The following is a 12845-nucleotide window of genomic DNA, read 5'->3' as shown; positions in this document are numbered from 1 at the left end:
GATATTCAAGTTTTAGCTCTAGCTTGTTTCCTAATTTTCTATATGACTTGAGAAACTTATGTAACACCACAGTGTCTGTTTTCTCTTTTGAAATCTAAGGCTAATAATCCTTTCTCTGCCTCTCAGAGTGATAATTATCAATTCAATTCAGTAAACAAGTCACTGAGCATTAACTCTGTGCCTAGCATCATGCTAAGCTGAATGGGAGAAGAATTCTGCTTTCCAAAACACAAAATACAGGGTGATATTGGCTATCAGCATTCTTTGAAGAATATGAAAAACTACACATATAAGGAATTGTAAACCACCTGAATTGGCAAATTCACGTGATTCTGAATTAGATCCTTTCAAACCTGCTCCTTCCAGAAACATCTCATAAACAGCTTTGGTCCTTGAATCTGGGGTCACCTATATGCCATTGAAAATGTTTATTTTGTGCTCTCTGGGCTTCGTTGTAATTGTAAGGACACGTTGCATGATATTCACTTGGTATTGTATGCAAGCACTATACTTGGGACTAGAGAAGTTACAAAGATGAGCCACTGGCTGGTCTCTCTCCCCACTCCCTAGCTAAGCCAATGCCTCCATTATATATTTTTGTGCCATGACTTATTTTAGTACTTTTCAGATTGTAATTTGTTTTTATTAGTAGTTCATTTGTTAAACCTTTACTAGAAGCTTTATGAGGGCAAAGATTGTCTTTTTCATCATCATATCCACAGTGCCTAATTTAGCATTGACCCTTAAATATTTGTGAATGAATAAATAACACCGTTGTATTACCCATGGGTAATTATGTTGTCCTGGGTATGGGAAGACACATACTATCAATATTTAAGCATTGGACTGACTGAATGAATGGCTCTAGTTTTAGTGTGTAAGTTTTGGTGTGGACACAAGGGTATCTGAGAGAAAAGGGTGCTGGTCATTGTTAGCCCAGGAACACCAGTTCTGGCAAATTACTCCATTCTGTACCAAAGGGCCCCAAAGACATGTAAAATTATAAAGCAAATAGTATAAGGATGAATTTCATAATAAAATATAAGCTGGTTATATATTTTTTTACTGTCTGTTAAAAGCATCCAGATATTAGAAATTTATTGATTTCTTTATATTGAGTTTAATTGATTTCTTTGTTTCAAAGAAAATACAAAAATTACATTGAATAAAAAGGTAGAAATACCAAATGTTAACTTGGTGTCAGCTATTAAGAGAAAAATCTACATACACTTGTTCCCACAAACAGAATCCCACAGACACTATATATGTTTTTGACTTTATTCAAGATGGTGTGAGATTACATTTATAACTGATCTGTGATAATAGGTTAATAGGTGCAGTGAACCTAAAAGCATTTACTAAGAACTATTAAATCAATGCATTGAACATTACGTACCAGGCACTCTGCTAGGTATTAGGATACAAAGCGGAATGAGGTAAGGGAAATCAGTGATGAGAAATGTGGCAGAAACGGATCATCAAGAGAAGAAAGACCAATGCCCAATCAAATACTGCCCCAGATAGAGTATGAAGCATAGATATGGGACATCTAAATCTTTCAGGACATACTATCTGGCACTAAGTTTAGACGAGCAATCTAAAACATTCTGAATTTAAATAGTAAAATACATCCAATGATCTAGACTTTCTGAGTGGTCAGAAAAACAAGACGAATTCACAGTAACTGTCCAACTCACTGTTGCCTTTATGGGTACAGTTCTCTCTCCAACCCTCTGGAGAAGAGCTGCCTCATGGAATGGGTCTGAAGCCAGTTAGCACCATTAAATTGAAAAAAACTAGCCGATAATTCTCCCTGCATCCACCCCTGTCCTTACTAGTGTGGTATTGATCCCCACTAATGATTTAGTGATTAAGGAGGATAGATTGCCTATGAATACAAAGCAAGCTGAAAGGCTTCCAGGAAGACAGCTGAGCATTTTTTTAAATCAATAATTACTATATGTGCACATATAATTTCAACCCAGCGTCCTACACCACCTTGGATGTCACTTCTACATTGAGTGTGCTGTTTTCAGCATCTTGCTTACCTTGCTCTCTTTTGACAACCTCTGATTTCCTCTTCTGTTACCTTTTCCCCTTGGACAATGGCCCAAGCTCTCTCTATTTAACTGCTTTCCAATTGTCAGACCATATTTCTAAGAGTCCTTCATTATGAATTAACATATGCAAGCACAAAATCAGCTGATTTTCAGGCTACGATATATTTGACTGTGTGTGGGTTTCATGATACATATCCCTTTTGGGGTCATGCCTTAGCTTCTAGGCTGGGAAAACCACACAGTGAGTGTGGTTTCATAAACATTCTCTGAAAGATGTAAGTATTGACATAAAAATATAAAAAGTTGTTTTCTTAAAAGCTGGCACCAGAATTTTTCTGGACAAACTGGTCTTCAAAAAGTGTGTGGTCCCTAAAAGCCTGATTGTTGGAGAAGCCAAAACAGCAAAATCAAAAAGCTTGCTAAACTTTTTGCTCTGCATGACAGAAGAAAGATAATTTGCCCCTGAGAGAGGATGGGAGAGAAGTTTGGAGTACAAGGAAGAACAGAAAGAGAGAGAGAAGAGGCAAGAAGATGGAGAGAAATTAAAATTACGATTAGGGAGAAGTTCACAAAATTTTAACAGTAAATACACTCTCCTATATTTTGTGATTATTGATTTGAGATTATTATGTAAACCAGCGGTTCTCTAAGTGAGGTCCCAGCCCAGCAGCATCAGCATCTCCTGGGAACTGGTTAGAAACGCAAATTCTCAGGCCTCATCCAAGATCCATTTGACCTGAGGGTACTGCACAGAAATCTGTTTTAGCAAGTCCTCTAGGTGATTCAGATGTGCTCCAAGTTTGACAGCTAAAGTAAATCTTTTTTCCCTCACCCTCCACATTAATTTGCAAAAATGTCTAGACATTCATATATGTTTTGTGGGACTGTTTTTGTTGTTTCTGAGGCAGCATAGATGTCAACACTGGGAGAAATGAGATTCCTAGAGGTAGAAATGGCCATAAGGACAGAAATACCCAAGGCATTTGCAGAAATATTTGACCTTTCATAGGCCAAGAATTAAGACAATTGCAGAGTTTCCCCTGTGTTCTGGGGAGCAGGGAGAACCCACTTGCCATGTTTCTGTAATAAGCCTGCTTCCCACTTCCAACTCTCATGTCTTCTCTATCAAGCCTCCGATACTCCCTCCTTTCTTTTCGTTCTTCACAGATGTCTTTGCTTTACACTTCACTGAGAAAAAGAGTACTAAATGGCAACAATGTCATTCTCCTTCTCCTCCTTGATTCAGTGGAATCTAGAAAACCTGTGCTTTTGCCCATCTCCTACTTTGCTCTTGTCACAGTAGAGGATGGATAGCCCCATCTATCAAGCCCTTCATCTGTTTCCTGGATCTCATCCACTCAAGGATTTCACTCTGAAAGTCAGTGCTACTCAACCCTGGCTCCAAGAGTCACCTGCAGAGCTTTTTAAGAACTCTAAAGCTCCAGACAAATTACCTCAGAATGTCTGGGTGGGCAGACTACATTAGTAGTTTTTAGAGCTCCCCAGGTGATTCCAATGTGAAGCCAAGAATATCAACCACTGCCCTCTCTGGGCAGCACACTCTCTTTTTCTTGGTTTGTCTCTATCATTATAAAATTATGCCCACTCTCTCCAGTCTTTTAAAAAAGATCTCCTTTGATCTTCATGTCACCATCTCGGTTTTACGAGAAGTCTTCCTGAGGAGAATGACAATACCTGCTATCTCCACTTCTTCAACTCTTATTACACTGCAGCCCATGCCCATCTTTCCAGCTTCTGTCTCTGGTAAAACAATCCCTTTAAGTTCCCTAATTACTTTTGTATTTTCACAATGTATGACCACTGTTTTTCCTTATCCTATTCAACTCACCAGCAGCATTCCAAAAAGCTAACTACTGTCTTCTTGAATCAACCCATATATCTGATTCTGTGATACCATGCTCTTCACAATGTTGGCTACTTCTTCTCAGTCTAGACTCTTCTCCTTTGTCTAGACTCTGTTGATGATACTAAGTCTATTTTTGCTCCTCTTTAAACATCCCCACTAGCTCCTGGTGGTGCCAATATTTACATCACTAGCTCAGCCATCTCCTTTGATCTCCAGGTTCACTTATTCAAGAGCCTACTTGACATTTTCACTTGGATGTTCCACAGGTATCTCTAAATTAACATTTCTAGATGTAACTCTTAGTTTCACCCCTACATATTCCCCTTCACTACCCCTAGTCTTCCCAGCTCTGAAAATAAATTGCATTGCCATCAACTCTGTTGGTCAACCAGACACCCAGAGTTACTCTTGATTCTACCCTCTTCTTTACCTCCCATGTTTAATCTCTCTGCAATTTCTGTTTTAAATCCAAAGTGGATCTCCAATCCATTCCCTTCTCATCTCCATTGCTATCATTGCGGTCCAGTCCATGATCATCTTTGTCCTGTGCCCAGTTTTCAAACTGATCTCTCTGGTTTTATTCTCATCTTCTTCCAGTCAGTGATACCTAGGGGAGGTTCCTCTGCTCCTTTTCTGTAATGCAGAATCTAACATTAAGGCCATGTTATCTCTATATCCAGGTGACTCTTCTTGAACAGAAGTACCCAGAAGCTGCTTATCATGGATACAACTGAAGACAAGGATGTAATCAGATAGTCAAAGGTTATTAGACTATCCACTTCTGAAATGTTTCTCCTGCAAAGTGAATATGTCAGACCACATGACTAACCCTTTTCACCACTAGAAGAGTGGTCACACAAATTAAAATGCATGTAGTTGTGTACCCCATTTTACACAGGTGATATAATCCAGAAAACTGCAAACAAACCAAAGTTTGGACAAATTATATCATTCTTTAAATATGTTAGGGTGTTGGATAGTTATATGATTTTCTTTTTTGTAATGCAAGGAAAGTCAATAACACACTCCTGGTTTATTTATTTTATAAGTGTGGATTTTCAAAATTCAATTTTCTAACAATATATCATCTCCTACGTACTCCTCCATCTTTGACTCCTTTGCCGATTCCGTCTGTATCAGACTTTTAAATGCTGGTGTTGTTTAGGGCTTGATACTACATCTTCCTTCTTTCTTTATGTATATTTTCTCCCTAGGTGCAGATAACTCCTAAGTTTATATCTCTATTTCTTCAGATTCATATGTCAGGATACCTACTTGTCATTTCTATTTGGTATCTAAAGTTATCTCCAATTTAACAGTTTTGAAATTCTTAGTTTACTTACTTCCATCAGTCTTTTCCAATTCTGTAAATAACATCCTATTCGCTCAGTTGCAGAATGTCTCCTATCTGGTAGACAAGATTACTACAAACAGGAGTGCACCTTTGAACTAACTGCACATGGCCCAGTTAACATCTCCTTTTGCTATCAACCTTGAACATCTGTCGCATAGATAAGATTATTGGATACAAGATTATAGGAGTGGTGAGTAGTGAGTATAAAGTTAGCTCAGTGTCCTCTGCCAATGCTATTGAAATAGATAATTCAAAGTAAAGGTCAGTAGGATCCAGGTTTATGTTATATATGAGTAGAAAATGTTGTTCATTTATTATCTATGTGTAAGTCCAAATCAACCCTGATTTAAATGCAACTCTCACAAACAAGAATCATTCAAAATTAGCAATAATATAGACCCATTTTGGAAGTTTTAGAGAGCAGTGCGTATGATGTAAGATGATGTGAGAAGTCTCCTGCCCCATATAAGCTTTTATGTGTTTTAATATATTTTTTTTAAGATCTAAAAGTGAGCCCTTTTCCACCAAAGCTACTGCAACATTTGCATCTGCCTCTAGAACTTAAAATCATCTCTATGCCAAGTATTGAAGCAAGAGGCAGATATAGGAGAGGTAGAGATGAGGATGGGAAGAAAATATTGTATGTGACTGAGTTTTTAAATTGAATCAATAGAGAAAATCCTAGATTTGACCAAGTTTATTTAAATATAACTAGATTAAACTTCTGCAGCAGATAGAAAGAAGACTCAAAATAGCAGTAGTAATTAAGTTGTATTATTTTAAAATAAAGTTACATGTTTGCATATCCAGAGGTATAGCTTGTGAAATTTGCATCCATTATGCATATAAATAAATGTGTAGGAACCTTTAGATATTAAGGCTTGCTGTTCTTGAATTAGGAAGATAGAGAAGTTAGGTCCACTATGTACAGGATCAATTTTAATGTGTTTTTCTGAAGCCAAATTATAGATCTTAATAGTTTTGAAAGTCAGGTTTAATAAGCCTATTTTGTTCACAGAGCAATTGCAAACACAGAAGTGATGCCATCAACATATAGCTGGACAATTAATTAATTGTGCAACTTTAAGCAATATTCAATTGCCTGCAACAAATGTGTAGCAGCATTAACTTTATATAAACAAATTTTGTCCTCATATACACTGAGGACAAATTTTGCACCTTTTTCTCTCTTTTAATCATGGAAAACAGTGCATATAGAAAAGGAACAGGTCTTCTAGAATAGTTATGCTAATTCTCCAAAAAGGATGCATTGTAAACATATAAACTATTTTTTTTTTAATGAGAAAAATAAATGCCCGCCCTTTACCTTCACACCAAGGATTGAAGAGAATGTACGTGTCTGTTTCTGGGTTTCGGCTGGTGCGGATTATTCCGTAGGGGGTCCAGACGGCAATGTACATGCGGAATTTTCCCACAATGCACTTGGGCGAAGACTGGATAGACAGCCGGACAGACCTGTCGTCTCTCGTGACAACTTTGGCCCCCCACTTGCCCCTTTGCAGTTCCGAAACGATAGGAACTGGGACGTAGGTTCCCTTGTTCTCCTGAGGGTAGCGACCTTGAGAAGAAAGAAGAGGTAGCGTTGAGTAGATTTCACAGAACGACTTTGTTCTCACACTGCTGTTTTATAGCTGAAGGTGAAAAATAATTTGTTAGACTTGAAATCATACGACTTAGGTTGAATTTCATTTCTGCTACCCGCGAGCTACATGATGGTAGTCCATTTTCTTAACTTCTTTGAGGCTCAGATTTGTCCTGTCTAGATTAAAAAAAAAAAAAAAAAGGTACTTATAAGGATTTTTATCGGTTGGTTAAGCCAATAAATTCAAATAAGATGTGAAAATGCTAATCTGGAATGCAAAGTGGAGCTGTATACTGTGAAGTTGTCTTGCCCTGAAATTCTGTCCTCTAAAAAGTTAGGGGTATAAAGTAATTTTTTTTTGTTTATTCTGAATGTAATTTTATTATTTGTTCTATCATCTATAATAGGATTGTACGTAAAGGTTGTTAAATGTAACCATTTCTATATTCAATCAAAATGTGTTTACTGCCAGTCTCAATGACTTAGGCCTACGTCATGGGCAAGAATTCAGGCTTCAGAGGCAAATTACTTAGGTCTGACTCTTGGTTTGCTACTTCCTTAGCTTTGCAACCTTTGGCAAATTACTTAACCTTTACAAGTCTCTCTTTCCTCCTCTTTTTCTTCATCAGTAAATGAAGATAGTAATACTACCTAAGGATGAATTAAAATCACACAAGAAAGATGTTTTGCCTGTAATTTTTCATGCATAACAAATTTTCAGCTGTTATTTCTATAGATGATTAAACATCAGGGCATTTTACATGTTTCCAGGCTCATCATACTTTAAGTATAAGCTATCTCAAGGTAAATTTTATTTATCTTTATCGCTACCATTTTGGACCAAATTTTTATTTCATGTGTTAACTTCAAAATTAAATTTCACCAATGGGTTCCTGAAAAATCAAAGTCTTCATTGTATATAGAAAGTCAACCTCACAGCAGTTTTTAACTCTTTAACTTGCCATTTAATTTACAGTTTAGTTTATAGGATAATCCAATGCATCAATAATTGAAACTGGAGCAAATCTGTCATTTGCAAACTGTTTCAAAATATACTAGACATTTAATTCTCCAAATGAAGAAAAATACATTTTAGACTGTCTTTAGGTTATTTTGATTGTAAACAGAAGAAAATTCAAGAGCAAAAGTTATTCATTCATGCCAATTGTTTTATATAAAAAGTAGAGTATCCTACATTAAAACAAAAATGATGCTTCATTTAGCATCTTCAACTACTGAAGTTTTTAAGGTATTTGTCAATAGGTATGATGTTGGAGATGGAGCATCCTGAGGAGGTGTTTGCATAAGTTACTGCTGTGTAATCCTGTGAGATACTTAACCTTAATGAAAATAATAATTTACATAGTGCAAGTCAGGGAGAAAAATTAAAACCCCAGTGCTTTGCTATTTGTTAGGGGTATCAGTTAATCATTACTCAGAATAAACATCATCATAAATTTGATAAAACTTTAAAAATGGTTTTCTGCTAAAGTGTGACAGTGTGTAGGTGGTGTTCTTGGGACTACATGGGGATAAGCCTCCAAAAGTCTGCATGAAATTCCACTTGTAAAAGCTGTTTGTTTCAAAGACAACTTTATCCCCATATTTCCTATGTTTACTTCTTTTTGAGCGTGTTCAAACTGGGGAGGGAGGTGGCGAGGTTGCCCTTTTCTCCAGAGCATTGGTGTTCTCTGGAGCCCCCATCAATGTTGAAGTATAGGCATCAAAGGCAATCTTGCTAAATGGGGCCATAATTCGTTTATTACAGTAGCTCCTGGCAGCTATTGCTACTAAATACTGGCTTGGATTTAAAATACACAGTATTAAATATGACACACGTTTAGTAAAAATAAACTTTTAGAGATAAAATCTATGCAATAATAACAGACTTAGATTTTTTTAAACAAAACGGATGAAAGGAATTTTAAAAGAATTACATAAGGATACTCCTTCAGGGATAGCAAAGAACTAGGAGAACGTATCTGAAGTTATGTGCTGTGTGCTATGAGCCTCAGCATCACCTTTGTACTAACATTCACTTTTGTTGGAAGCATTGAAATAACTAGGACAATTACTCATTTCCATGATTACACTTCAACTTGTGATTTTAAAGACTCATATTAAATTTGACCTATCAAATTCATGTTATACAAAAGAAAAGTTTAAAAAAAAGGAGAGGCGTGTTTATTCATGCTGGCTTCAAATCCAATCATGTCCTAATTTAAAGACCATGTTTGAACGTTTTTCATTCATGCAACAATGTTGCCTACTATGTACTAGGCATTATTCTAAGTGCTAGGGATACAACAGTGAACTAGACAGATTCCTGTGTTCATGGGGTTCGCAGTTTATGGAAAAAAGACAATACCTGTGCTATTTATTTACTGCTTTAATTCTTATAACGAACCATGGGAGAGAAATCACTATTAACATCCCAATTTAACAAAATAGGAAATTAAGACACAGGGTCATTAAACAATTTGGTCAAGGTGATGTAACTCATACATAGTGGGACTGAGATTTGAACCCAGCCAGTCTGGCTTGAGAGACTATGAGTTTAACCACTAAGCTCCACAGCAGTCATATATGTAGAAAATGCTTTGGAGCTGGTAAGAACTAAGTTCAAATTCTGACTCCACAATTAATTATTGGTGCAACTTTGGGCAAATTTCTTAATTGTCTAAGCTTCCATTTCCTTGTCTCTTTGCAATTTAGTTTTGGAAATAGAAAGAAAATGGATTTTATAATATAATGAACGCTTTATGCCTGACACACAGTATGGGCTGACTCAGGAGATATTTATTGTTTGTGCTGGATAGTAGATGTGTAAGACAGAAGTATGAATCCAAGGGCTTAGTAATTGGTGGGGAGAAAGAAGACCTGGCAGAGAAGAGCCTGCAAAGAGGGTCTCAGGCTACCATGCATTTACTTTGGGAATGTTTCTAATGAGTTGTCAGTGACTAAAAGGAGAAAGGTAAGCAACACTGATGATGTGGTCAGGCCATATGGCACCAGACCAGTGTATGGAAGCAAATCATGAACTGGCAGTGATTACAGGAATATATATATATATATACACACACACACACACACACACACACACACACACACACACACACGTACATATGTATATATATTATGATACATATCATATGTATTATATCATATATATCATATATATTGTGTATTATTGTGCTGTATATATAATATATATGATATATATCATAATATATATGATATATTATCATATATTATGGTATATATAGTATATATATTATGATATATCATCTATTATGATATATTACAGGAATATATATATGATATATTCCAAAGGGAGAAAAAGTAAACAGATTTGCAGGCCTATTCATATTCACTGTATGGAAAAGCTGAGTTTTAATGTGAGACCTGACATGTCAATAGTACCTCAGGGTATTGTCGCCTGCTCTATTACACCATGTTTAATTCTGAATGTAATGATTTCAGTGACAGCACTGGGGAAGAATTTTTCATGATTGAATTGTGAGTAAGGAAGCTGTGACAGAATAGTATTTCATTTCACTAAGTAGCCCTTCTTGCCCCCAGGAGGTGGCATGTTTAAGAAACCACAATCAGGCAACACTCTGGAACACCCATCCATCAACATCCATGACTGCCCATCAGCTCTCCTTGGCCAAATCTGGGTGTGAAATGCAGCCCCACACAGATAACGATCATGTACACATTTGCTGTATAATGCCTGGATAGATGTTGTGTTTTATCCACCTCTCTCTCCCTCTCCCCACTCCAATTGTGTAACTTTTGTATTTAAAAAAATGAGCAACAAAATAGAAGTAGGAAGTATAATACCCAAGAAAGGATCCTCATTTTGTTTTTAATAATATAGCCTTTGAAATTGGACTATTAAACATGAAAAATTACCAATTGTATTCTTTCACATTTATTTAAAATTGGTGCCATCTTTCCAAGTGATCTAGAAATTAACATATGTTCTTAGTTTAAATGCTCGTTTTAATCTGTAAATTGTTTTTGTGGCCACAGGTATATTATCTGTAAGGCAAAATTTGGTTGGTCTATATGCCTATATTGGAATCCCCTGTGCCTTCTTTAATCTCTTTCTCTCCTTATACATACAGGTGTGAATACAGAGAAATGCACATACCTTCATCCCTTAGCCTCCCAGCCTGGAATTAGGAGGAAGACTGTAAAAATATTTAATCTTTTAAGATTTTATTTTTTCCAACCTTGGCTCAGTGGGCCTGAGCTTTTTGCATGGCTTCTTCATAGTAACGTCACTTGTAATTTGGCAAGAGAAATCTACCTCATACTTAGACTATTATTATATGTGAGAGGAAATTTTACTCTCAACCATTCATTTTAGACATGAGAACTCATTGCAGGCAAAGCCCTTTATAGGTACTGTTGTACAGAAGAATATGTTGCATTTTTAAAAATTAATTTTTTACCCAGTTGTTAGCTTTGGAATATTTTTACATTAAAAACACAATATTTTATGTGGTGATTAGCTTCCAAGGTAGTCCAGTAAGGCCACTAATTAGCATATAGAATGGTCAATGTGGTTGTATATTGTTGCTAATAGAATGATTCTGACTTCACTTTGCTGTATCTAGAATCTGGAAGAACATATTTGCCATGAAGAAGAAGTAGGTCCCTGTAATTGAAGTCACTGTTTCCCCTTGTGCTCTGTAATGAAGAGTGTATAACAGGACACCTCAATTTCTCTCATCTCTTGGGCACGTCATCTGAAAATCAAGTGGCCATGGTCTGTGCTCCACCTATGCCCTACTTAGTAAGAGTAACACTGATTGTGTGAGCCTTGATTAATCACCAGAAAATTCCGAACAAAACTTTTCCCCCATCTACGGCCATGCTACCCCGACCAAGCCTGATCCTGTCTGATCTCAAAAGCTAAGCAGGGTCAGGCCTGGTTAGTACTTGGGTGGGACACCACCTAGGAAGGCCAAGCTTACAAGGTCCTTGCAATCTGTGAGGTCGACCAAGGGTTGCCTCACCTAAAAATAATAATAATAACAAAAACCTTTTTCCCCTTGTTTACTTAGATAGCTATTTTTCTTATTAATCTGAACTAAAGATATTATCTTATTTGTTTCTATAGCCCCATAGAATATCACGATGCCTTGCACTGAGTGGGTGCCCAATAAATAAATGTCAATATGACTGAATTGAGCTTTTTGCATATGTCTAGTCCCATTTAAGAACATCACAGAGATTTTAGGAGCTATAGAAAGAGATGCATGCAGCAAGTCATTTGCCAATTCCCAGCACCCTTCACGTGAAATAAAAATTTCCAGTTCTAAATTTTTTCCTTCAAAGGGTGTTTTACATTCAGATATAAATACTTTTAAGCTGAACTCTGACTCCACCTAACTGCAGACTTGCTTAATAGCGAATTCTTATAAGAGGATTGTCTCTCAGGAACTCATGAATATATCATGTCTCTAGCTAGTAAGGTAAATTTCATGATGTTAATTCATTTTTCCATTTGATTCATTTGTTTTTTCCCAAGACGCACCTTTTGTGTACAAAATAATCAATCTATTTCCAAATGGGCCCTGGAAGTATTACTGTGACAGCATGATGCATGTGGCAGAGCTGGAGGCATGAATATGATAGCCTTGTAAAGGGAAGCAAACCTTGTTTTAGCAGCCTTAGGATGGAATGGGGGCGCACAGAGACCAGTATGGAATAAGTCCCTGAATAACTCTTAGAAGCATCAGGTTACCAACTACAAAAACAAAACAATTTCACCAAAGGAAAAAAAATCAAAAAAGGCACAGAAATCTTGGATAATACAACAAAGAAGAGAGAAACACAAATGTTCAAAAGGAAATCATTTCAGTAAGGACCTCCAGGAACCTGCCCTTTCTATTCCCTACCTTATTTTATATAGGTACAGATATATAGATATAGATACATGGATAC

At 36.5% G+C, this 12845-nt stretch overlaps 1 protein-coding gene across 1 annotated transcript in view; it reads right to left on the bottom strand.

The window, feature by feature from the left end:
• F13A1 (coagulation factor XIII A chain) overlaps positions 1–12845 on the bottom strand; it is a 169569-nt gene that overhangs the window by 98867 nt on the left and 57857 nt on the right. The window contains exon 4 of the mRNA XM_011367075.1: positions 6609–6860. Coding sequence (XP_011365377.1) covers positions 6609–6860 — 252 coding nt within the window. The remainder of the gene's footprint in view (positions 1–6608; positions 6861–12845) is intronic.

This window comes from Pteropus vampyrus, unplaced genomic scaffold (assembly GCF_000151845.1).
Source record: "Pteropus vampyrus isolate Shadow unplaced genomic scaffold, Pvam_2.0 Scaffold129, whole genome shotgun sequence".
Lineage (NCBI taxonomy): Eukaryota > Metazoa > Chordata > Mammalia > Chiroptera > Pteropodidae > Pteropus > Pteropus vampyrus.
The sequence above is the reverse complement of the archived record's forward strand: the minus strand, read 5'-3'. Positions and strand labels throughout refer to the sequence as shown.